Below are 25331 nucleotides of genomic sequence, written 5' to 3'. Positions count from 1 at the left end.
ACCTAACATGTGTGTGGCTGCAGGTTTGATCCCCAGCACTAGTAGTGAAAATCCCCCAAAATCCCCAGCAAAACTTTAAAATGGAAAGAAGTCTAATGTAAGAGCTAGAACTTCAGGGTTAGATGAATTATTTGCTTACCTGGTAGAGTGCTTTACCTAACATGTGTGTGGCTGCAGGTTTGATCCCCAGCACTAGTAGTGAAAATCCCCCCAAATCCCCAGCAAAACCTTAAAATGGATAGAAGTCTAATGTAAGAGCTAGAACTTCAGGGTTAGATGAATTATTTGCTTACCTGTTCAAAAATAAGTTTGGTAGTAATATCTTTTCCTGTGGTGCTGAGCCACCCAGCTGACATATGCCCCTTCCCTCTCTTCTCTTCTCTTTCCCTATCTCTCTTGTCTCTCTCTTTTTTTTTTTTTTGCTACTATTGAGGTTGAACTCAGGGTATGGGTGCTGTCCCTAACCTTCTTTTTGCTCAAGGCTGGTACTCAACCATTTGAGCTACAACTCCACTTCTAGGCTTTTGCTGCTTAATTGGAGAGTTGTCTTTTGGACTTTGCTGCCTGGGCTGGCTTCAAACTTCAATCTTCAGATCTCAGTTTCCTTGGTAGCTAGGATTAGAGTCATGAGTTACCAACACGTAGTTCTTTTCTTTTTTGAGAGCCATGTTTCTGCTACAGCAGCACATGTGGTTTCATGTTATATGTTACAAGGCTACAGCAGCACATGTGGTTTCATGTTATATGTTACAAACTAGCAGGTGTGAGGTGGCTAGACAAAATATGTGTGGTGACATGTACAGCGATAGCTGACACTTGAGACATCATTGATGTCTCAACATTTTGGCTTGATTTGGCATGTTATATTTGTGAAGAAAGTTAAGCAGTAGCCTGTGTTTTTTTGTGTGTGTGAATATTATATTAGTATATTGCCACTGTTTGTAAAATGTTTACAGTTATTTATGAAATGAAACACATATTGGACTAGGTGTAGCAGTGCACACATGTGTGTAATCAGGAGTGATAGAAGGGCCAGCCCTGAGGAAAAATATGAGACCTTATCTGAAAAAAAACTAAAGCAAAAAGGAGGGTTGGAGGTGTAACTCAGTGGTAAAGTACCTGCCTAGTAAGTGCAGAGTCCTGAGTTCAATCTTCAATACTTAAAAAATATAAATGGAAAAAAAGAAAAACAAATTTTAAGGAACAGCAAATGTTAATTTTCATGATTTAGCTATGCATGTGTAATGGTTTTTCTAGAACAGGGAGTCTGTTATTGCTTGGGCTATTGATAGGCTACTTTTATAGGTGTATATTCTCTTCAGGTGAGCATTACATACCCATTTTAGATCTCTTGCATACCAGTTAATCTGTTTAGAAGTATTACTACTTTTTGTCTTTTTATACACATGACTTTCTACTCCTAGAACTTAGGCATTTAGACAATCTTCAAAAGACCCTTCTAGAAGATATTATTCAGTAATTCTACTGCTACACTTGGCAGACCATACCATGTCTTATGATTTCTTCCGCATCAGAACATACTGTAGGACCTCTAACTTGAGGAGTATCATCTTAGATAGTAAAATGCTCTATGTTCATGTTCTTTATTTTCTCAATCTTACTTTTGACATGTAGATAAGAAGACTATAGGAGATACAGACTTACTTATCTGAAACTTCATAAAGGAGATAAGGGATTTTAGTAGGATATAGGGCAAAGGTCTACACAAACATCATCTGGTTCTAAGTCCAAATGAGTTTTTTTGTTTTGTTTTGTTTTTTGTTTTTAAGCTGTCCAGACACTAAGCTGGCATGGGGAGGCATGGGAGAATGATGTGTAGAGAGCTCACATAAATTGGCTATGCAAGTGCAATGAATTACTTACTAAACAGTGGGAAATGGATTGCATGTAGACTATCTCAAACAATCCTGTATGTGTAATTTTAAGATGAATTTTATTTTAAAAAATTGCACTGTGTGATCATTAACTTAAACTATTTACTTCTAGAATCATTCCTCTTACAGTTCCTCTTATGGGAAGAAGAGATATTCTGGTTCACCTAAAGACCCATTGGTTAGTTCTGTTGTGTCTTGTATCATGGTTGTTACTTTTAGGTAACTTAATAAATTATGACTGCTTCAGTGTACTTTTAAGGCATCATTGAAACTCTGTATGCTGAAAATGACTGATAAGAACCTTACTAAAATAATTTGGTTCTATTTGCAGATTCAATAGCAAATTAACATATGCTAACCCTAAAAGCTAGTTAAATTAGTAAGGTCTCTTGAGAAGCTCATCATTTATGAACTGTCCTTGATTGAATAGATTCAGTGAATTTTTTTATTTAGGACCATGGAATGTATTTTCTGACAGAAACAATAAAGTATATAAGGGTAGAATTGTATGGGATAGAATACAGAGTCTTGTGCTTGCAAGGCAGCACTTTGCCATTTGAGATCCCCCCCCCCCCCAGCCCCTTAAACTCCTGGCTCTTCCTTCTGAGTTACAGCTGGGATTCCTGGTGTGAATCACCTCCACCACTGGCCACTTAACAGCAAACTCAATATAATGTAATGAATGGTTGAATAATATGCTTTTTATTCCAGTCACCTTGCTGTTTACTTCTGTGGGAGACAAATGCTATGAAATACTGTGGACACTAGCAATACCTTCTTCCTGCTCTATTGCCACAGTACTGGCAGTATAGTCCCAAGGTCCCTATTAATTCAGGATTTCTGTGAGAGAAATGTGTAGGGGGTGATGGAAGCGGGGGGGGGGTGACTGTTAGTAGAAGGGATGAGGGAAGAAGGGATATAACTGAGGGAAGAGGTCTTGGCAGATGAGGTATTAGGAATTGTGAAGAAAGATGAATCATGGTGCCTAGCTGAGAGTGTGAATGGGCAATTCTGTAGGAAGTCAAGGCCAAGAGTAGTAGAAGGGTAGTAGTTAGGAGTATCCTTGATTACAGTGTCAGTAGTGGAGACTTACATTTTTAATCTTGAATGAAAAAAGGATGGCAGAGAAGCTGGGAAGAAGTTTTATAGGTGATTGCTTTTATTCAGGTAACCACATTTATTCAGGTAACCACATTTATATGGAATGGTCTGCCTTAGTTTATAGCTCAAACTGTATTTAATGCCTTCCTTTTTTCCTCTTCTCATAATCTAATTTGACCAATTTCTTTTGACAATAGTACTGAGAAATTTGGTAACAAATAATTCTAATCATTTTTGTAGCTTTGCCAAATGGATTATAAAAATAGTAATTCTTTAGTTGTCTTAGATTCTTAATTAGGGCATGAGAATAAATCACCTATTTCCATTTCATTTTATCTGAATGCTTGTCTTATTTATTTTTATCAGTCATGGGCTTGAACTGTGGGCCTGGGTGCTGTTCTTGAGCTCTTCAGCTCAAGGCAAGCGCTCTACCACTTGAGCCATAGCGCCACTTTTGATTTTCTGGTGGTTAATTGGAGATAAGAGTCTCACAGACTTTCCTGCCCGGGCTGGTTTTGAACCGTGATCTCAGCCTCCTGAGTAGCTAGGGTTATAGGTATGAATCCCCAGTGCCTGGTTGGCTTGTCTTATTTTTTAAAGTAGTAAAAGTTAGTAATGACTTGATTTGAATCAGTTTAATTTTAATTCAAGTCTTTCTTAACTTGAAAGAGTGGTTACTTTTAACTTTTTGTTTAGTATGATCCCATTGCTTTAAAAACACTGTTTTGAAGTTCAAGGTCCTTGGTCATTGTAATATTTGAATTAGTATATTCAAATTTCACTTTGTATGCTGCTAGGTCAAAACCATTTAATCTGAGAAAACTATTTATTTTTGCTTTTTGCAGAGTGGCCTCTACTATGACCAGAGAAACTATAGCAGTCTTAAACGTAGTAAACCTACCTCTACCTACTTCACTCGGGTTTGTCAGAAGTTTTTTGACTTCATGTGTCTTACCCACTTTTTAGCACATTTCTAATCCCTCGTTTTACATTTTGACTGCTTGTAACTAATCTGTGAATGATGGTGTGTATGTTGGTTTTAGGTAACTGAATTCATGTAGTCTATGTAAGTATGCCTCTAAACAGTGGCAACTATTGAATAACCATGTTTGTAAATGAGTACTTTAAAAACAAAATCTATTTTTTTGCCAGTCCCCGGGCTTGAACTCAGGGGCTGGGCACTGACCTGAGCTTCTTTTGCTCCAGGCAAGTACTCTACCACTTGAACCACAGTGCCACTTGTGGCCTTTTCTGTTTATGTGGTGCTGAGGAATCAAACCCAAAGCTTAATGCATGCAAAGCAAACACTCTACCACATTCCCAGCCCCTAAAAACAAAATCTTAATGAAAAGATTTAAGCATAAAAAACCTGGGGTTTGAGGTAGGGCTCAGGTTGTAGAACATCATCCAATGAGTGGAAGTAAGCATTAGATACCCAGTTGAGTCCAGATTGGGACCAAAAAAACCCAGAAAACAAAAAACAAAACAAAAACCCAAAAAACACTCAAAGAATTTCATAATTAACATCATAACATCACATCTGCATTTTCTTTATCACATAATTTGTCTGTTCCTTTAGCTATCAATTCATCTTTTAATAAAAAAAAACCTAATTACTATTAGAGATGTTTTACTCTGTAGCCCAAGCTGGCCTCAAATTTGTGATCCTCCAGCCTTTGCCTCCCAAGTGCTGAGAGGCATGTGCCAACATACCTGGTTTTCATCTTTTTTTTTTAATGTATTTCAAAATAAGTTGTAGGAATCGATCAATACACTTCATGACCAGTACCCTTTATTTAATTATAGAAACTTGTTTTTTCAAGGCATTTAACATACATTTGAAGCATATAGTTATTTTAATTACTTAAAATAAGTTAGGGCTTAGGGTATAATACAAAGTGATAGTACTTATGTACCTCATGTTAGGTCATGGGTTCAATCTCCAGCACTGGAAATAAAGATTAACTTCTCTTTTTAATTTTTATTTTTCAAGGTTAGTGTTTTACTACTACCATACCTTTACTTTCAGCTTTTTTGGTGGTTAATTGGACATAAGAGTCTCATGGACTTTTCCTGTTTGGTCTGGTTTCTAACCATGAGCCTGAGTAGTAGCTAGGGCTACAGATGTGAGCCACCAATGCGCTCGGCTGCCATGGTGCTTTAAAAAAAAAATTTTTTTTTTCAGACAAAAAAAATACAGTTAAAAAAAAACCAAACAGGGCTGGGGTGTAGCTCAGTGGCAAAGCGCTTGCCTAGCAAGTGCAATGTCCTGGGTTCGATCCCCAGTACCCAAAAAAAAAAAAAAAAAGAAAAGACAAAAAAATACAGTTAAAAAAATAAAAAATATATTTTCTTAGGTTCATACTTCACATTCTAACAATAATCTTCAAGGACTAATAGACTATAGACACATTGCTAGAAGACTGTTCCAAGTGTTTTTCTCCCTTACAGAAATCATTTAAGAAAGTTTCTATTGACTTTTTCTTTTTAATTCCTGTGTTAACTATCTGAAGACTTAAAAACTACAGGAAGCCCTTAGAAGTTGCTGATGAATTATGGTCTTTCACCTTCATGATGAGACCAGGTTTTTTTTTTTTTTTCTTTTTTTGCTTATTTATTTTGTTTTGCCTTTTTTCTTTCCAGTCTTCTTCCTTGTACAGTGATCCTTTGGCGACATCTAAGAGTAACAGGGTTAGTATATTTTGAGAAGTTGGCTTCAGATTTGGCTTCAGAGTACCACTTTTTCTTAATAATTCACTTTTTTCATAGGCTTCCCCAACTACAAATTCTGGTCTGCTGAGAAGTACCAGTCTGGTTTGTATTTTCCTCTTTCAGTGTGTGTACTGCTGATGGGATAACTGTCATAGTGCTAATAACACTGTGGCTTGACAGCTTTCCTTCAGAATAGTCGAGGTCAGAGGCCTTTAATGTCATGTAAATTGCAGAATGTGCTACCTATATTCAAAATACAAAATTTCAGGGCATTAAAAATAAGCATGTTTTTTGCACTAAGGCGGCAACTGCTGACTATTGATAGTCTTTGTTTAGAATCTATTTGGAAACCTACAGAAAAGGTAGAATGCCTTCACATTCACTTACTCACCATGAAAGAGATGCCATATTTTTTTGGAGGGTCAGCTAATGATCTTGGTCATGTGCCGTCTAGAAAAGCAAAAGCAATAGCTTGTGCAATGTGTGAGTTATTAGTTGCTTTCAAGGTCTTTGTTGTGTTGTACCTATGCCATTAGACTAGAACTCCGAAGTTATATAACTTGATTTCATTGCAACAGTGGGCAAAAAATGTATTCTGTACCTGTTTCCATTCCTGTTCTTTTTCTTCTTCCAAAAGAATAAATTGTTCTCCTAGTTTTATAACACAGTTTTAAGAAAATTCTGTAGTAAGTAATGAGGCTGATACAGCAATTTGTGTCAGTGTTACAGCCTCAGAATCTTTACTTTGGGAAGCTTAAAAAATATAGCTCTTTCCTATAATCCTAGCTACTCAGGAGGCTGAGCTCTGAGGATTGAGATTCAAAGTCAGCCCAGGCAGAAAAATTTGAGAGACTTTTTTTTTGATGCTGTTTCTGAAGTATGAACTAGGGTCTTGTGCTCTCCCTTGACTTTTTCAGTCAAGGCTGGCACTCTACCACTTGATCCATAGCCTCACTTTTGACTTGTTGCTTGTTAATTGGAGATAAGAGTCTCATAGACTTTCCACCCTGGCTTAATTTGAACTTCAGTCCTCAGATTTTATCCTTTTGAGTAGCTAGGATTATAGGTACAAGTTACTGGTCCTTGGGGATTTAAAAAAAATATAACTGTGTACTGCAAAAAAAAAAATGTTAAGTGTATTTTCCAAACACTCTTGATACTGAATAGGTAAATGGTATTTCTTTTGTTCTTCAGGCGTCATTGTATGATGGTGGATTATATAAACCTTATGGTTCTCGAACTGTAAGTCTACTTCGGGATGTTGCGAAAAGTGGGGAGATGTAAGGGTAACAGCTTACTAACAAAGATAAATGATAACACCATGCTTCAGGGTATCCCCTTACTCTCCCTCTTGTCAGGGACTGGTGAATCTTGAGTGATATCAGGGAGATCATGTAGAAGTAGTTAACTACATTTTGAGAGTCGGGGTCGTTAGGTGTGGAGTCACTAATGTGTTCCCAAAAAGAGAATTGTTATAAATCCTTTCTTCTTGGAAATTTTATAGCCATCTGAATACAGTTATTATTCATCAAGAACAAGTTCAGCACGAAGCAGTCCTGTGGTGAGCTGTCTACTTTCTTTGCATCCTTAATAGAAGCTTTTAGTTGTTCTCATTGATTTGTACTTACAGTTTAGAATATTCAAGATGTGGTGTTTTCTCACTGTATTGTGCATGGAGTATGATGCTTTTTAACTCACGAAATCAAGTACTAATTTGTTTTAACTGATAGTTCTTGTATGAGTGCAACTTAGTACATATTTTTTTTTCCTTGCTGGTCCTGGGATTTGAATTCAGGGCCTGAGTCCTGTTCCTGAGCTGCTTTTGCTCAGGGTTAACACAGTATTCTACCATTTGAGCTGCAGCTCCAGTTCGTACTTTTGGTAGTTTATCAGAGATAAGAGTCTCATGGACTTGAATCCTGCCTGGGCTGGATTCAATCCATGATCTTCAGACCTCATCCTCCTGAGTAGCCAGGATTATAGGTAAGTCACTGGCACCTGGCTACATAATTTCTCAAATACATCTTGAGCCAAGTGATTAGACAATTTTTAAAAATTTCTGTTGTTACTTGTGTAAAATAGCTCATCTTTTCTGATGTTAATGTTTGGTTGGCCATTGTGGGTTTGTCTCTTTATCTTCCTGATCTGTGCCAGTTCACCAGCCTACTGGCACTTCTATCAGTGAACTGGCAAAAGACATAAAACAAAACAAACTTTAAAAAAATGGTTATGTAGAAGATAGTACTGAGACAATTCTAATTTGGAGTATTAAAATACATTGTTCGATTTTTAACAACTAATACAGTTCAAAGTAAAAATTCTCACATCAGCCCCAAAATGGAACTTCTGAACATAAGTGGGCTCATATTAGGCACATATTGCTCCTCAATATATGCTTTTTTCTTTTAATTTTGGGAGTACTAGGGTTCAAACTCAGGACCTTATACTTTTTAGGCAGATGCTTTACTACTTGAGCCATGCTCTGAGTCTATTTTGCTTTAGATTTTTGAATAGAGGCTTGCATTTTTTGTCCAAATTGGCTTGGACTTTGATCCTCCTATTTATGCTTCCAAGGTAGCTGGGTTAGGGCTGGGATGTAGCTCAGTGGCAAAGCGCTTGCCTAGCAAGCGCAACGTCCTGGGTTCGATCCCCAGTACCAAAAAAGAAAAGACAAAAAAAAATACAGTTAAAAAAAAAAACCCACACAAGGTAGCTGGGTTAACATGTACAAACCACAGCACCCAGCTGCTTTTTTTCTTTTTTTAAATTGGTACTGCAAGATCTCATCCTTGGTAGAAAAGTGTTCTAGTTTTGAGCTAGACCTTCAGTCCTTTTGGGGGCTGATTTATCTGTCTGTCTATCCTGAGACTTGACTTGGTGCCTGGGCACTGTCCCTTACCATTTTTGTGCAAGGCTGGTGCTTGAGCCACAGCTCTACTTCTGGCTTTTTGGTGGTTAATTGGTGATAAGAGCCTCATGCACTTTCCTCCCCAGGCTGGCTTTGAACCTGGATCCTCAGATCTCAACCTTTTTAGTACTTCAGATTGAATGCATGAGTCACTGGCACCTGTTTAGAAAAGGTTCTTGCTTCCTACCTGATTCATGATCCTCTTAATTTTTCACTTCTCTCTATATCTCGGATTATAGCATGTGCCACCAAAACCATCATTTTTTAAAAAAAAAAATATGGTTGTAGGTCTTGGGATTGGGCACTGTCCCTGAGCTCTTCATCTCAAGGCTAGTACTCTACCACTTGAGCCACAGTACCAGTTCTGGTTTTCTGGTGGTTAATTGGAGATAAGAGTCTCATGGATGTTTCTGTCCAGGCTGGCTTTGAAGCATGATCCTCAGGTCTCAGCATCCTGAGTAGCTAGGATTTCAGGCATGAGCCACTGGCACCTGGCAAAACTATCATATTTTGTTGAGATGGGTTGGGTGGACTTTTCTGCCTGAGCTGGTGTGAAACTTTGATAACCTCAATCTCAGCCCCAGGCATAGCTGAAATGACAAGTGTGTACCTGTGTATCCAGCTATTGGTTAAGAAAGAATTCTCCCTAGGCTGACCTTTTGAAGTATGATTCTCCCAATCTCAGCTTCTGAAGTAGCTAGATTTACACGTACAAGCCACTGGCAACTAGCTCCAGCTTATTTTTTAATTAAGATGAGGGTCTCATGGGTGTTTTGATCACCATATCTATCAATTGTTTTTACTGTATATCAGTACATGGTGATTTATTTCATTCTTTTTTTTTTTTTACATTAAAGTAATTTTTTTTTGTTTGGTCGTGGGGCTTGAACTCTGGCCTGGGCGCTGTCCCTCAGCTCTTCAGCTCAAGGCTAGTGCTCTACCACTTGAGCCACAGCACCACTTCCGGCTTTTTTCCCCTGCTTATGTGGTGCTGAGGAATTGAACCCAGGGCCTCATGCATGCAAGGCAAGTACTCTACCACTAAGCCACCTTCCCAGCTCCTAAAATAATTTTTAACTCTTTTCTTCCTTCCTTCTTTCTTTTATTCCCTTCCTTCCTTCCTCTCTTCCTCTCCCCCCCCTCCTCTCTCTCTCTCTCTCTCTCTCTCTCTCTCTCTCACACACACACACACACACACACACACACACATATCTTTGGGGGGGCTAGGCAGTACTGGGACTTAAATTCTGGGTCTTACTCTTGCTGGGCAGGAGCTCTAGCCACTTCAGTCACACCATCAGGATTTTTTTTTAATTTTAATTTTTTGCTTTTATTTTCAACTAGGGTGTTGTGCTTTTGCCTATGCTGGCTTCAGTCTGAAACCTACCTCTGCCTTCCATTTAGGGATTACAGGTGTATGCCATCACTCTTGACTAATGATATGTTTTTAGTCTAGTTCCTTGTTCTTTTGAACTAGCTAGATCCTATTTCATTTGCACATTGGGGCTACTGTCTTAGTGATGCCAGAATGGTTTCTTAGTGATGTCAGAATGGAGACAAACTACATCTACCAAAGATGAGACTTCTGCTTGTAAAATAGGAAGAAATCTGCTCAATATAGGGTGATACTAGAAACATTTCCACTAGCTGCATAGGAATGAATAAAGTGATATCCAGATCATCACTTCAGTGTCTTTGCTGGTAGGAAATTCTATCTTTAATTCAAACTATTTCATTTAAATTTTTAAAGAAAAATATTTCCCATAATAAAGCATTAAATGTATTTATTGACTCCTCATGGGATTCCGAAGATCTGGAGATCTGAAAAGCATAACCTTGATAGACAGTTTTGGTTTATTCATGCTCTCCCCTTGTATTTAACTTAAAAAAATAAAGGTCTGCTTTATTCTTCGTGCATTTTGGAAATGCCTTTTGATATTTAATGTTAGTTTGTTCTACTTTGTAGTAGCTTTTTAAGTAATTAATTTTTTGGGGGTCCGGTGGTGGGGCCTGAACTCTGGGCCTGGGCGCTGTCCCTCAGCTTTTCGCTCAAGGCTAGCACTCTACCACTTGAGCCACAGCGCTGCCTCCGGCTTTTTTCTTTTTTCTTATGTGGTGCTGAGAAATTGGACCAAGGGCCTCATGCATGCAAGGCAAGCACTCTACCACTGAGCCACCTTCCCAGCCCAGCTTTTTAATTTAATAGTACATAGCACATTGGGCCAATCATAATGCTTGTATAGAGTGTTTTGTTTTAGGTGCTTACAGTCAGATAAGACCTAAAGTGAAATTGAATCATTTTTTGTTATCTGCATTTAATATCTATAGTTTATCGATGATGACACCGAAAGCATTGTGTCTTCTGATCGTGCCAGCCATGGGCGAAGGGAGAGTGTGGTGAGCGTAGTTTGCATGCAAACAAATATGACAACTTTTAAAGTGACAACAATGAAATCTACTGGAAAATAAAATTTGTGCTTGATAAAATGAGCATTTTCCTTAAATTTATATGAATACTTTGCTTTATAATGTTACATTGAGACTATGGGTCTTATTCTTATAGATGTCTCATATACAAGTCATTTATTGAAACTTGTCTATGTTTTATTCTCCATAGCTGTTATGCAATGCATTTTAGTGTGTATTTCATTAAACAAAAATATCTCAAGCAAAAATACTTTATCATTAATTCATAATTATGGTTGCCAGATACTTCTGTATGTGGTATTTAATCAATATTTAACTGTTAAGATCAGTGAACTTTTTAAGTTACTGAGGGCTAAATTAAACAAATCTAGTTCATTCATCCAATTTTTATTCCTCATTTCTTTTATGAAGCTGGAACTTTCACATTGGCTGGATGACATCTATTATATTTAAGAAAATGATCTGAAAATAAAATTGTAAAGCTTACATGTGTCAGCTTGGAGCTAGACAAAGCATTCTTTCTGTGAGGTGGTAATTACATTCAGAAAAATGATCTATTTAATACAGTTCTTGTTATTAGGAAGATTGTAAAGAGAAATGGAACACCAAATGCTTGTGTGAGATTTATTGGCAAATTTCACTTATTTTATTAAAGCAGATGTGCTCCCTCAGTCAGCCAATTGGTGTTCATGCTACTGGAGGAAAGAGAATAAGCCATAACACCTGAAAGCACTTTAGAAAAGTAAATTGGTGCTTGGGCTTGCATCCACTTCTGTGGTGGTTCTTTTAATATTTACCATGGAGATGTTAAGGCTATCTAATTTATAGGTAGGCCTAATAGATGAATTCAGTGAATTATAGAAAATACCTATAGCAGTTCTGACATATTAGCCCCATATACATGTGTATATATATATTGGTATGTAGATATCTGTTATAGTATTATTGTGAATAAAAATGATTGCTTGATTTTATTAGTCATTAACAAAACTTCATAGGTCTACTTTGTTTTTACTTATGAGTTTCTGAATCACCCTCTCCTCCAGGAGAAGCAAGGTAAACAGTCAACTGAGTGAAATAAAGAATGATTGGTTGATGAGAGAAAACAAATTTATTAATTTGCTAGGTACTGTGTTTAGTATTTTGAGGCACTGAGTGCTAGGAATAGTGTGTTATACCAGAGAGAGCAAACTATTTGTGTGCGCATGTGCCCCTTTGGGTGGAGTAGTTGGGGCCAGAAATCTCTGAGCTGCTCCCTAAAATATGAGGAACCAGCTGGTTTTTGTTGTTGTTGTTATTTGTTTGTTTGTTTGGTAGTGGTGGAGGGGAAGGTATAAAGAAAGAGCTTTCCAGAGCAGTGTCCGCGTCTGAGTCAGGAAATAGCTGGCAAGTTGGGTGAAGCAAAAAGAAATGAGTGGGTTTTTTTTTTTCCTTTGTATTTTGTATATTTCCTGATCTTGAGGAATATAAAAAAGGGTGGAAATTAGCTATCACTAGAATTGATAGCTATAATGAATAAACTTTATGAAATATAGTAGAGGTATTAGGTAGCTACAATCTTGGAAACTGCCAGTTGAGAATGTGTGAGATTTGCTTGCCCTTAGCCAATAAATTACCTCTATTGTGTGGAATTGTAGTTTACATAAACAAGTGCTTTAAGGGAGCTGTGATTTCACTTAAGAAACTTTTTTTTTGGTAACTTTTGAGTAGATTAATTATAAAGTTTCTTTGTTTCATAATACTTTTATCATACATGAAATTAAAACATTTTTTTCTGTTTGGGCCAATGTTCTTTTCTTCTGTCTTCTATTAACTTTTAAAGTGGTTTTTTTTTTGTTTTTGTTTTTTCTGACTAGAAGGTTTCTGCTGCTGACTATTTTAGTCGTTCGAATCGTAGGGGGAGTGTTGTCTCTGAGGTGGATGATGCCAGTATCCCAGACTTGACCAGTGTGAGTCCATTGCATGGAGTGATTATGTTGTCTTAAGCTGTGACTAACAACTAATAGAGTAGCTGTTAAAATTCAGGCACTGAATTTACTCCCTAGGAAAGTTGTTTTTCAAATCTAATATCTTGTCATGGATTGAATTAAGGGCTCTGTTTACTTATTAAATTGGAAGGCTGATTCTCTAATCATTCTTTTGAAATATTGCCTGTTTAGCCTGCTTATCTTCTTTTTAGCATGGATATAGACAATTGAATTTATTCTTTATATCCAGCATATATATATTATATATATAAGATTATGTGTTATATAAATACATATGTTTATTGTATAAACATTCTCTATTTTAATATATATGTTCTATCCATGATGTCTGAATTAATAGATGTTCTATTTATAATTATTTCTTGGAAATTAAGTAAGTTACACAGAAATTGTTGACAGTTCTTTTAGTTTCTTCTTGTCTCTACTAAGTAAATATAACTCTTTAGTGTAAGCAAAAGATTCTTTAGGACAGGGCTTCAAAATCTTCCTGTTATTTTATAGCCCGTATGACACCCACTGGCTTTTATACTTTTTGGGGGGTCTGGTCGTGGGGCCTGAACTCTGGGCCTGGGCACTGTCCCTCAGCTCTTCAGCTCAAGGCTAGCACTCTACCACTTGAGCCACAATGCCACTTCCGGCTTTTTTTTTTCTGCTTATGTGGTGCTGAGGAATGGAACCCAGGGCCTCAAGCATGCAAGGCAAGCACTCTACCACTGAGCCACCTTCCCAGCCCCTGGCTTTTATATTTTTAAGTGGCTGTACAAGTGCATATGTAATATACTTTTTTTTGCCTCTTGACAAAGTTTAAAAATATTTGCTAGGCCCCTTTCTAAAGCAAATTAAAAAAAAATAAAAAACAAACATGTTTCTTGGGATTAGAGGCATGGCTCAGGTAGTAGAGTGCCAGCCAGTGAGTGAAACCATCATATACTGGTTCAAGTCCTGGTCTCGGACAAAAAAAAAAAAAAACCCCAAAACCCAGGTATATGTTTTGTAGAGTATACTATAATTCAGCTCACTATAGACATGTTAAAAGGAGATGTGAGCCAGGCACTGGTAACTGACGCCTTTAATCCTAGCTACTTATGAAGCTGAGATCTGAAGGTTGTGGTTCAAAGCCAGTCCAGGCAGGAAAGTTTGTGAAACTTTTACCCCCAGTTAACAACCAAAAAGCTGGAAGTGAAACTAGCTCAAGTGGTAGGGCCCCAACCTTGAACAAAAACATTCAAGGTCCAGGCCCTAAGTTCAAGCCCCAGGACTGGTACAAAAAATATTGGTAGAAGCCAGGTGCTGGTAGCTCACACCTGTAATCCTAGCTACTCAGAAGGCTGAGATCTGAGGATCTCGTTCAAAGCCAGGCTAGGCAAGAAAGTCTGTGAGACTCTTACTTCCAATGGACCACCAGAAAACTGGAAGTGGCACTATAGCTCAAAGTGGTAGAGTGCTAGTCTTGAACTGAAGAGCTGAGGGACAGAGCCCAGGCCCAGAGTTCAAGCCCCATGACCCATCTCTCTGTCTTAACAATTTTTAGTTGTTATTTAAAAGGTGATGTTCAGAAGGATCTCTATCTTTTAAACATATGTTAGAAATCTGTTTTTTTATGTAAAACATTCTGATTTTAAATTACTGACAGTAAATTTCTTTTTGGTGGGGCACAGTTCTACTTCCTGCTTTTTTGGTCATTCAAAAGTCTCATAGAAGAGCCGGGCACAGGTAGCTTATAGCTGTAATACTAGCTACTCAGGAGGCTGAGATCTGAGGATCATAGTTCAAAGCCAGCCCAAGCAGGAGACTCTTATCTCCAATAAACCACTAGAAAACTGGAAGTTGCACTGTGGCTCAAGTGGTAGAATGCTGGCCTTGAGCTGAAGGGTGCAGGGACAACACCCAAGCCCAGAGTTCAAGACCGACGACTGACCAAAAAAAAAAAAAGAGTCTCATAGACTTTTTTGTCCTGGCTGGCTTCAAATCATGATCTTCGAATTTCAGCCTCCTAAGTAGGTAGGATTACAGGCCTAAACTAAAATTTAGAGGTTTTGTTCTACCACATTGTAGACCAAATATATATTTGTAGTCTTGATAGTTAATAACTTCTGAGCTAGTAGGTGTTAAAAACGATGCTCTGATTCTGCAAACAGTTCAGAATTTATAGTTTTCTTTTTTTTTTTTTTCCTTTTTTGTCGGACGTGGGGCTTGAAATCTAGGCCTGGGTGCTGTCCCTGCTCTCTTCAGCTCAAGGCAAGCACTCTACCACTTGAGCCACAGCACTACTTCCGGTTTTCTATTGGTTTATTGGAGAGAAGAATCTCACAGACTTTGCTGCCCAGATCCTCAGATCTCAGCCTCCTGAGTAGCTAGTATTACAGGCGTGAGCCACCGGTACCTGGCTTATAATTTTCTTAGTCACTTAATTTTTTCTTTATTAGTTATATATGTATACTTTGTGTCCAACTAGAATAAAGAAAAAGAATGTAAGTATGCTAACAAAATTTGCTGATTAATAATAATTGATTTTTGGATAGACTCATCAGCCAGTTTTTCTTTAGGCAGTTATTAAATTGATTGTTCTCATCCTTCTGTGACTAGGTAATCAGATTTTTTATTTTTCTGTTTTTTCAAAAAATTGTTTTTGAATAACATTGCCATGCCATCACTGACTGAACATCCTTAATCAAAAAATCCAAAACCTGACATGATGTAAAATCTGGAAAATTTGAGTACTGACATGATGTCACAGTGGAAAATCCCAACAGTTGTCATGTGATAGGTTCCTGTAAAAACTCAGACACACTAAAAATTAACATAGAAAATTAACCTTTAGCCTGTGTGGATTGGGTGTGTATATGAAATATAAATTTCATGTTAGACTTGAATCTCATTTGCAAGGTATTTTATTATGTATATTATAGTATCTTTAAGTCTTAAAATGTCTGAAATCTGAAACTCATCTGGTCCCAAGCATTTCAGATAAGGGATCTGTCTGTCTGTCTGTCTGTCTATCTATCTATCTATCTGTCTTATCTTTCTATCAAGTAATTGCTAGAATAGGATTTAATGACTGCCTTGAACAGACTGCATCGCAAATACTACACTATAAATACTTTTGGTATACAAAAGTACACTTTTATACTCTAAACATAGTTGAATTTTAATAAGTTTTATCACAATCTCCCACAAACTTTTTCAGTCATTATGAACATTAGTTTGTTACCTTAATTCATCTTTGTCAATCTCTTGGATTCCTTGGGCTGTTTACAGTATAGCGTTTTACTTTACAAAGCTGTTCAAAAGTGACAACTGAAGAAGTCTCTGGCCAAGTCACTGCAACCAAAATAACTGTACTGCGGCATACTGCTGCTGTAGGCTTTTTTTTTTCTCTCCTGTCTTAACAATCCCGAGGTTTGGCGCATGATCAGTTTGAGTTGCGACAATTGGGCCATGTCAAAATATAGTGAACCAAGATAGAATCAACATTGTTACGTCTGACTTCACTGGTTTAACCTTGGAAATACAAGATTATTCCATGGTGATGGTCTACTAGTAAGTGGGTGAGTTTGAAGTTCAGTTTTATAAGAGTCAGGGTATGAAGAGAGATTTTAAATAGACTTAGAAGAATATTTTAACTTTGAATACTTCTTGCTTTTCTTTTTTAGGTTTTTTAATTTTATTTTTTATTTTTAATTATTATAAAGATTATAATTGTTATTATAAATTTTATTATAAATAGTTGTTATAAATTTCATAATTGCTATTTTAAAAGGGTTCCTTTTCTTTTTAACACTTTGGCAGAAAAGACTTGGAAAATATGAGGAAAATAAGCCAGTTCATTAAGATACAGTATTTCTTTTATTATAAAGTATAACAGATTACATAAAGACAATGCATTTTACTAGTAGAAATTTGAAGGAGAACTATTACCTTTTATAACAATAATTGCCATATTAAAAACATATTTTTGGTTGGTTGTTGTAAAACATTTCATATATTATTAAAAAATGCAAATAGAGCGATTTCTTTTAGGGATGGTAGAGCAAGAAAGCAAAAACAAAAGTTAAAATCTAAAATTAGTGTTTATATTACTGATATAGTATTTAACAGATGTTTTAAAAAGATTATCTGGATGATGAATATGGGTAATAAGATCACTACAAAGTTTCAAATACAAGGAAGTTAGGATCAAGTGATGATCAGAACAGAGTCAGAAGTAATGACATTTCATGTTTTATCTATTAATTAAACATTTCCTCATCTCTTCTCTAGGTTGGGTTGGGAAAGCAGGTCTAGTAATTGGAACCTGGATATGTATTTTTATTTAGTTAAATCTCTTTATAGCTATTGAAATAGCTACAAATACTAGAGTTCATAAAACTGATGTTTCGATTCATCTGAGGCATTTAGTAATTGTTCAACATTCAGCAAAGTCTTTTCACCTCTGAGTTTTCCCCTAATTTATAATAAAGTCAGAAGAGTTTTGGAGCAAATTTTTAATATATCCTTTTCTTTCTTGATAAACTATCTGAAAAAAACAAAACAATTAAAAAAAAACCAAGACCTATTAGCAGAAGATAACTATAGCATGTCAAGATACCATGCTACTATGAAGCTATAAAAATAAACTAGGTAGCAGATTCATTTTTTTCATTTATCTAATAGAGTTTTAAGTCCTATATGGTAGGTGTGCTATACTTGGCACTAGGAATATAGAAAAGAGCCCATATACATACATAGGGCTTATATTAGACCAGACAGTAAGCAAATGAATAAATACTATATTGTAAGGGAATAATACATGATAGGACCAAATCTCAAATGCTTTCTTAAAACTTTGAGACTTTGAATGTACGTAGTTTCCTAGTGTTTAGGATATTTTAAAGACTTTGGAGTTGGTTGCCTTTGGTGAGCAGAGAAAACAGTATGGCATGGTAGGGAAAGAGGCCTATTTTTCATAACCTTTTTGTGTTGTTTGCATTTTTTTTTTGTTCTTGGTAGGGAGACCATGTGTGTGTACACCCCTTGACAAAAAACAAAAATCCTTTAATGATGTGAGGAGAAAATGATTTGTGTCTTGTAGTATAACCTGAACTTTTTTTGGCTATAAAAAGTACTAACTAGTTTTATTGATGTGTTTTATGTCCTAGTAATGTTAAAAATGTATTTTTTGGCTTTTGGTTTATTTTTATTAGATTTTTCCTTTGATATGTGCATGCTTTTTTGTATTGACATTTGCAGTGTTGAAACTGAAGCTTATATACAGTATTCTTTAATGTTTTTTAAAACCATGAAATAGAAATCTGAAAGTGCTTAGTGCTTATCTTCCTTAGAATAAAAATTCCTGACATTTTCTCTTTGTGTCTTAACTTTTATTTCAGTTTTACTGTTTACTTTTAGGTTTCAAACATCATTGAACTTGGAGAACTCAAATGAGATTTTTTTCAACCCTTACAAAAAAATGAACATGCTAATAAATATTTTTGCTAATTTTTAAAATCTCTATTCCTTTCTAGTTGGATGAAAAATCTGACAAACAGTATGCTGAAAATTACACAAGGGTGAGTATATAAATTCCTGAGGAAATTAAGTTCTTAAGGCCACTTAAGCTTACATTTTGTTCATTCTTTTATTTTACTGCAATTGGTCTGATACAGCTACTCTTCATCTATTTCCTGTCCTTGACCCCTCAAAATTCCTTGGAAGTTAAATCACATGAAGCCCTGGGAAGAGAAATGGTTGCATTTTATTTCACTGAATGTCACTTTTTTAGCTTTTGATTACTTTTTTTCTTTCTTTTCATTCCTCTAAAAGTTGATCTTGACAAGTCGTATGACACTGAAAATTAAATGTCTGTGATTACAATCTCAAGTGTTTGTTTTTCCTTTTATAAATAAATTATTTCTTGAGATCAAATGTCTCCTGGGAGTGACGTTATTTTATTTTTATTTTATTGGCAGTACTCGAGTTTGAACTCAGAGCCTTGAGCTCAGGCAGGTGCTGTACTGCTCAGCCATGCCTCTGGCTAGGAATTGCTTTTATAGTAGTGGTCATTTTTTTTTTCTAAAAGTAGCCTTAGGGAAGTCAGGAAAATGATTTGTCTTAATTAGTTTTATACTCTAGAACATGCAACTAAAATATAATGCAAGACAACACTGTAAACATATGTAAGTTTAAATTTGCTGGTAGCAACACTAAAAACTAAATTTAAATAATATTTTACCCAGATGTCCAAATATTTCAACATAAAACCAATGTGAGAAATTATTAGTGAGATTTTTCAATTTTTTTCCGCACTAAGCCTTTGATATATATTTTATACTTAAATCTCAATTTGGACTAGCCACATTACAATTGCTCAGTAGCACTAGTTCATTGGACAGCACAGATCTCTGTTGTTTGTTAACAATTAAGCATGATTTAGTGATGAGTAGTCTAAATTCACAGTGGTATGCAGAGTTGTTGCTCTTAGCTGCAACCAGAATCTCTAAAGGATTAAAAAAAGAATTTAGGAATTTTTATGAACTAGGGACATCTGATTTTAAAGTTGTAAAACTTTTCTAGGCTAATCTGATGTGCTCATTAGAGTACTGTTGGAAATAGCAATGATAAACTTAGAAAATAAACTCCCACAGAAACTCTCCTTGGTTATTTTGAATTCTAGCTTCTAATAAAACATTTGAGTTAATGAAATTCTGCTTCCTTGCATGGGCCTTTCTCTGAATGCTTCCGACCCCCAAACCAATCTAATTGTCCATCAATTGCATTTGGTGGCTTCTTGATCACACTGTTAATTAGTTTCTATATTGAAATTTTACATCTGGTCCTAACAACCTGCCCTTATTTTTAGTTTCATAGCAAACGTTTTTAATGAAACAAAATCTCAGAAGTGTCTTATTTCTTCTAGCCATCATCTCGAAATTCTGCCTCAGCAACAACCCCGCTAAGTGGAAATTCATCCAGACGAGGAAGTGGGGATACCAGCAGCTTAATAGACCCAGACACCTCATTAAGTGAATTGCGGGTAAACCTGAGTTTTTCATTTGTGTTTGAAAGTCTTTTGGTCTCTATTTGTAGTTTATAAGGAGATTCTTAACAAATGAGACTTCCTAGGAACAAGGAGTATGATTTCTTCAAAGAAATGGTCAATGTAGCTCATCAGTTACTCTCAGGTGTTTTAGAACCTGAAAGAAATTAAGTAATTCTTTTTATTTTCCCCTAAAAATATGATGGTATTGGAACAAGTTTTGCCAAAGCCAAAATGTTTTTGTTATGTATGTAAAAGTAACTCAGAATTAATTTGCTGTATTTTAAATGGAAAATACAGAGATTTACAAATAGAGACTGTAGGATTATTAGCCTTTGAGCCATTACAATATTATTTACCTGTATACAGTTATCAGTTTTTCATAATAATAGTAGAAGAATATTTGAGGTAAGATAGATACCTGAGATAGTGAAAAGACTTATTAGTTTTAGTTGAGTCACTATCCTTAACTCCTTCATCTGGGAGATAAAAATGTAAAAAATAGGGCTGGGAAGTAGCTCAGCGGTAGAGTGCATGCCTTGCAAGCATGAGGCCCTGGGTTCGATTCCTCAGAACCACATAAACAGAAAAAGCCGGGTGGCGCTGTGGCTCCAGTGGTAGAGCACTAGCCTTGAGCTGAAGAGCTGAGGGACAGCGCCCAGGCTCAGAGTTCAGGCCCCACGACTGGCAAAAAAAAAAAAAAAAAAAAGTAAAAAATATTCTTTGATGTCTTTAATTGCTGAGCCTGCTAAGGAATTCGGTGAAGGATAATAGAGAAACTGCATTCCTTTCTTCCTCTATTCTTGTTTATTGAAAACTTGCCATCTAGAGAGATAGGTAGCAAAACATACTCTGGCCTTTAGAAGACCACTATCTCATAGAAAAGACATTGTTTCAGTATTAAAACCAAGTGATTTTATATGATGTTAGGACCAAGAATAAAACTGAGTTAATTGGATGGGGATTTGAAAAAGTGACAGAGAAGGAGAGTTGACTTAAGCCAGCATGGCCATAACTTTGAAAATGTCACTTTAAGCCAGCATGGCCATAGCTTTGAAAATGTCAGTATCCATTGTGTTATTGTGTACCAGGCATAAGTGCTGGGGGTACAGAGTTGGGTAAGGCAAAGTCTTGCCTTTAGGCGCTACATTCTTTTTTGGATGGGGGGGTGGGCGGAGAGGGATCATGGGTTTTGAACTCAGGGCTTGGGCACTGTTCTTGAGCGCTTTTGTTGAAGGCTAGAGCTCTACCACTTTGAGCCACAGTGCCACTTCCAGTTTTCTGGTGGTTAGTTGGAGATAAGAGTCTCACACATACCTTCCTTCCTGGGCTGACTTTGAACCTTGATCCTCAGGTCTCAGCCTCTTGAGTAGCTAGGATTGCAGGTGTGAGGCACCAGAGCCCACCTTAGGTGCTACATTCTTGTGGAACAAAAGGACATCATTCCTTGAAAGAAGTGAAGTTTTTGTGATCCAGCATCTGGCTCCTGATAGGTCCTTTGAAAATATCTTTTACTGAAATCAATGTATAAAAGACAAATTTAACAGGGTGGGATAGTGCCAAAAATATATGTGATTTATTTTTAATAATTGATCCTGCATATAATTGCAGAATCATATTCAGGGCCACATAGCAGTTACATTTCCACCTACAGTAAAGATCCAGAATTGACCTTCCATAACTGTGATGGGCACCAGGGAAACAATATTTTCCATTTAAAATCTGATTTCTTCCACTTTTCTTAGAGAGGATTATGGTAACATATGGTTTTATCACATTTAAATGGTGTCATCTGGATAAAATATCTTATTTGACATTATATTCAAAATTTTGTTTTTGGCTTCTCTTACCCAAATTGTGGTCAGTAACAGAAGATTAACTTGCTGCATATATGTGTATTACAGCTTTTGCCACTTATATATGGATCAGCAAAATTTTCTTGCAATGTATTTTACTAGTTGTAGAGGGTGAAGTATTATGCTAGATTTTAAAAAAATTTTTCAAGTAATATGTTAAAATATGTTATTTACCATTTTTCAATATTTAGCCCTGCTCTCATTTGCTAATGCTGTTTTCAACAAAATTTAATGGCAAAAAAAATATTGACATTAGGTTGTTTACCTTCTTCAGTCCCACTATGATCTACTCTATTTGTTCCTTTCAGTGGTTTGGAGAGGTAGTTACATTTTATACTTCGATGTATCATCAAGTCTGGAGTGTACGAAAGCATGTCTTATTTTCATCTGAATCTTTTAAGTCTTAACTTACGTTTATGCATTGTTTATGCAATGGTTCGTTCCTATGTCCTGCAGGATATCTATGACCTGAAGGACCAGATACAGGATGTAGAAGGGAGATACATGCAGGGGCTTAAAGAATTAAAGGTACAGGGCCCATCTTGCAACTCACGCATGCTGTGTATGCAGAACGTTGGTAATGGTGGTTTCACGAGTTTTATTAATGTACTGCACATAGCTTTACTAACAGCATTTGTCTTTCAAGCATGTGCTTAACCTGCACAGCTTTATTTTTCTGAACTTTCAATCTCTGCTTATGTTTGAAGTGTTAGTATTATTTTTTTTTTTTTTTTTGGTCCCTGTCCTGGGGCTTGAACTCAGGGACTGGACATTATCCCTTAGCTATTTTGCTCGATGCTAGCACTCTACCACATGAGTCACAGCACCAACTTCTGGCTTTTTGGTAGTTAATTGGAGATAAGTGTCTCATGGACTTTCCTGTCCAGGCTGGCTTTGAGCTGTAATTCTCAAATCTTAGCCTCCTCAGTCTGGCTTTATTTTTAATGAAGAATTTTCAATGAGGGATGTTGATAACTTCTCTTTTTTATGCAAACCCAGGCTGAATTTGTTTTCTTTAGTACATACTCTGTTCTTTCTTCCCATCATTTAAAGAAAAGTTTATAGCGAAACATTAAGAATTTTTTAAGGACACTTTAGTACAGTCACTTAGAAACCAGAGATAGAATAAGGTTGAAATAATGGTGAAATTAGTTGAGAAAAGACTAATAAAGAGATGCGTTAAAAGAATGCTACTTTCTTTGTTTTTTTCTTTTGTGCCAGTACTGGGGCTTGAACTCAGGTACTCATACTACTCATACCCTTTCTTGGCTTTTTTACTCAAGGCTGGCACTCTTAACTCTTGAGCTGCACTTGAGCCACTTCCAGCCATTTCTAGTTAATTAGGTATGAGTCTCATAGATTTGTTTTTCCTAGGCTGGCTTCAAACCACAGTCCTCAGTTCTCAGCTACTGAGTATAGGGTTACAGGCGTGAGCCACCAGTTCCCAGCATGATTTTTGTTTTTAATACTCAGTAGAACATAATGATAGGTTACCATCCTTCCTGTCCCTGAGTTGAAAGTAGCTCAGTTACCAGTCACTTGATGTACAGTGTAAGTGCTGGTATCTCATTCTTTACATGTACAGTTAACTCAGCTAGGTTTTGAGATGTTGAGAACAAGAACAATATTTTATCCATCTACAAAGTAAATGATCACAAAACTACAAAGTAGATGACTAGTTTTAGTCATCTACAAAGTCAGTTTTGTACTGACTAGTTTTAGTTAAAGCCTTCCAGACAATGTTCTTTTTAAATATTGCTATTTCTTTAGTTCTAGAACACTAGGAGTAAGAAAATGGCTTTAAGTAATCCCAGGAAGAATTGTTGAGAGAAGAGAAGAGGTTATGGACTATGAGTGTAAATCTTATGAGTTGTCTAAGTGACCGTGGTGTGTGTGTGTGTGTGTGTGTGTGTGTGTGTGTGTGTGTGTGGACTATGAGTGTAAATCTTATGAGTTGTCTAATAGATGAAGTGACCGTGGTGTGTGTGTGTGTGTGTGTGTGGACCATGTGTGTAAATCTTATGAGTTGTCTAATAGAAGAAGTGACCGTGGTGTGTGTGTGTGTGTGTGTGTGTGTGTGTGTGTGTGGACTATGAGTGTAAATCTTATGAGTTGTCTAATAGATGAAGTGACCGTGGTGTGTGTGGGCGTGTGTGTGGGCGTGCACGCGTGAGTGTGCGTGCCAGTCCTGGGCTTGAATTTAGGGCCTGACTGCTGTCCTGCAGCATTTTTGCTCAAGGCTAGCACTCTGCCACTTGAGCCACAGCTTTACTTCCAGCTTTTTGATGGTAGTTGGTGATAAGAGGCTCAATAGGCTTTCCTGCCTGGGCTAGCTTTGAATTACAGTCCTCAGATTTCAGCCTCCTGAGTAGCTAGGATTATAGGTTTGAGTCAGTGGTACCTAGTGAAGTATCTACCCTTTACAAAGTGCCAAGAATAAAGTAAGGATGCTTATGAGCTACTAGCTTATGAACTAAGAGAGAAGGTATTTTTTTAATATATGGCACTATACACAGCTTAAACTAACTCAGTGGTTTCAAAACTTTGGTGTGTACCAGGATCATTTGGAGCTTTTCAGAATAGAGATTACTGGGTTCTACCTCCAGATTTTCTGACTGAGGGAGTCATTGAGGGGATTGAAAATTTGCATGTCTACCCAGTTCACAATTAATGTTCTTGGCTGCTGATCCATAACCCACATTGAAAATCAGTGCCTTACTAGAACTTAAATAAAATTGATTCCATATGGATATCAATACATGATCTTCCCACCTATAACCTTCTGTGAACTGTGAAGCTGATTACAGGTATGAGTCATTTGCACCCAGCTAATGTCTCCCTTAAAAAAAAAAATCAATTGTGGGGCTTGAACTCAGGGCCTCAGCACTTTCTCTGAGATTTTTGCTCAAGGCTAGCGCTCTACCACTTTGTGCCACAGCTCCATTTCTGGCATTCAAGTGGCTAATTAGAGGTAAGAGTCTCATGGACTGTCCTGTCTGAGCTGACTTTGGACTAGCTAGGATTACAGTGTAAGCCAACCAGAACCTGACAGTAGCTCCCTTTTTTAATAGTCTTTTTTTAAAATTGCTTACTTTTTCTTTTCTTTTCCTTTCCTTTCCTTTCTTTTCTTTTCTTTTTTTGGTGGTACCGGGTTTGAAACCACAGCCTTTCACTTATTAGTCATGTGCTCTACCATTTTAGCCCTTTTTGGTTTTGTTTTCTGTCTCTCTGTTTCTTTCTCTCTCTGTTTCTGTCTTTCTCCATTTCTGTCTCTCTTTCACACCCACACCAATACATTTGAACTTGTAGCCTTGCTTGGCAGACACTCTACCACTTTCAACTATGTTTATGCCCAGACTGGCCCAGAGCACAGCCCTCCTATTTCCCCTATGTCTGGGATGACAAGTGTGTGCGAGCATGCCCATCTTT

General features: G+C 36.7%; 1 protein-coding gene across 1 annotated transcript in view; it reads left to right on the top strand.

The window, feature by feature from the left end:
* Lrrfip2 (leucine rich repeat (in FLII) interacting protein 2) overlaps positions 1–25331 on the top strand; it is a 122163-nt gene that overhangs the window by 59087 nt on the left and 37745 nt on the right. Inside the window, exons 9-20 of the mRNA XM_013027033.1 lie at positions 2008–2073; positions 3842–3916; positions 5253–5255; positions 5640–5687; positions 5766–5810; positions 6903–6950; positions 7213–7269; positions 10945–11013; positions 12903–12992; positions 18536–18580; positions 19927–20043; positions 22359–22430. Of these exons, the coding sequence (XP_012882487.1) occupies positions 2008–2073; positions 3842–3916; positions 5253–5255; positions 5640–5687; positions 5766–5810; positions 6903–6950; positions 7213–7269; positions 10945–11013; positions 12903–12992; positions 18536–18580; positions 19927–20043; positions 22359–22430 (735 nt within the window). The remainder of the gene's footprint in view (positions 1–2007; positions 2074–3841; positions 3917–5252; positions 5256–5639; positions 5688–5765; positions 5811–6902; positions 6951–7212; positions 7270–10944; positions 11014–12902; positions 12993–18535; positions 18581–19926; positions 20044–22358; positions 22431–25331) is intronic.

The sequence above is a fragment of the Dipodomys ordii genome, unplaced genomic scaffold, assembly GCF_000151885.1.
Source record: "Dipodomys ordii isolate 6190 unplaced genomic scaffold, Dord_2.0 Scaffold99, whole genome shotgun sequence".
Classification (NCBI taxonomy): domain Eukaryota; kingdom Metazoa; phylum Chordata; class Mammalia; order Rodentia; family Heteromyidae; genus Dipodomys; species Dipodomys ordii.
Note: the sequence above shows the minus strand (reverse complement) of the source record. Positions and strands in the feature narration are given on the sequence as shown.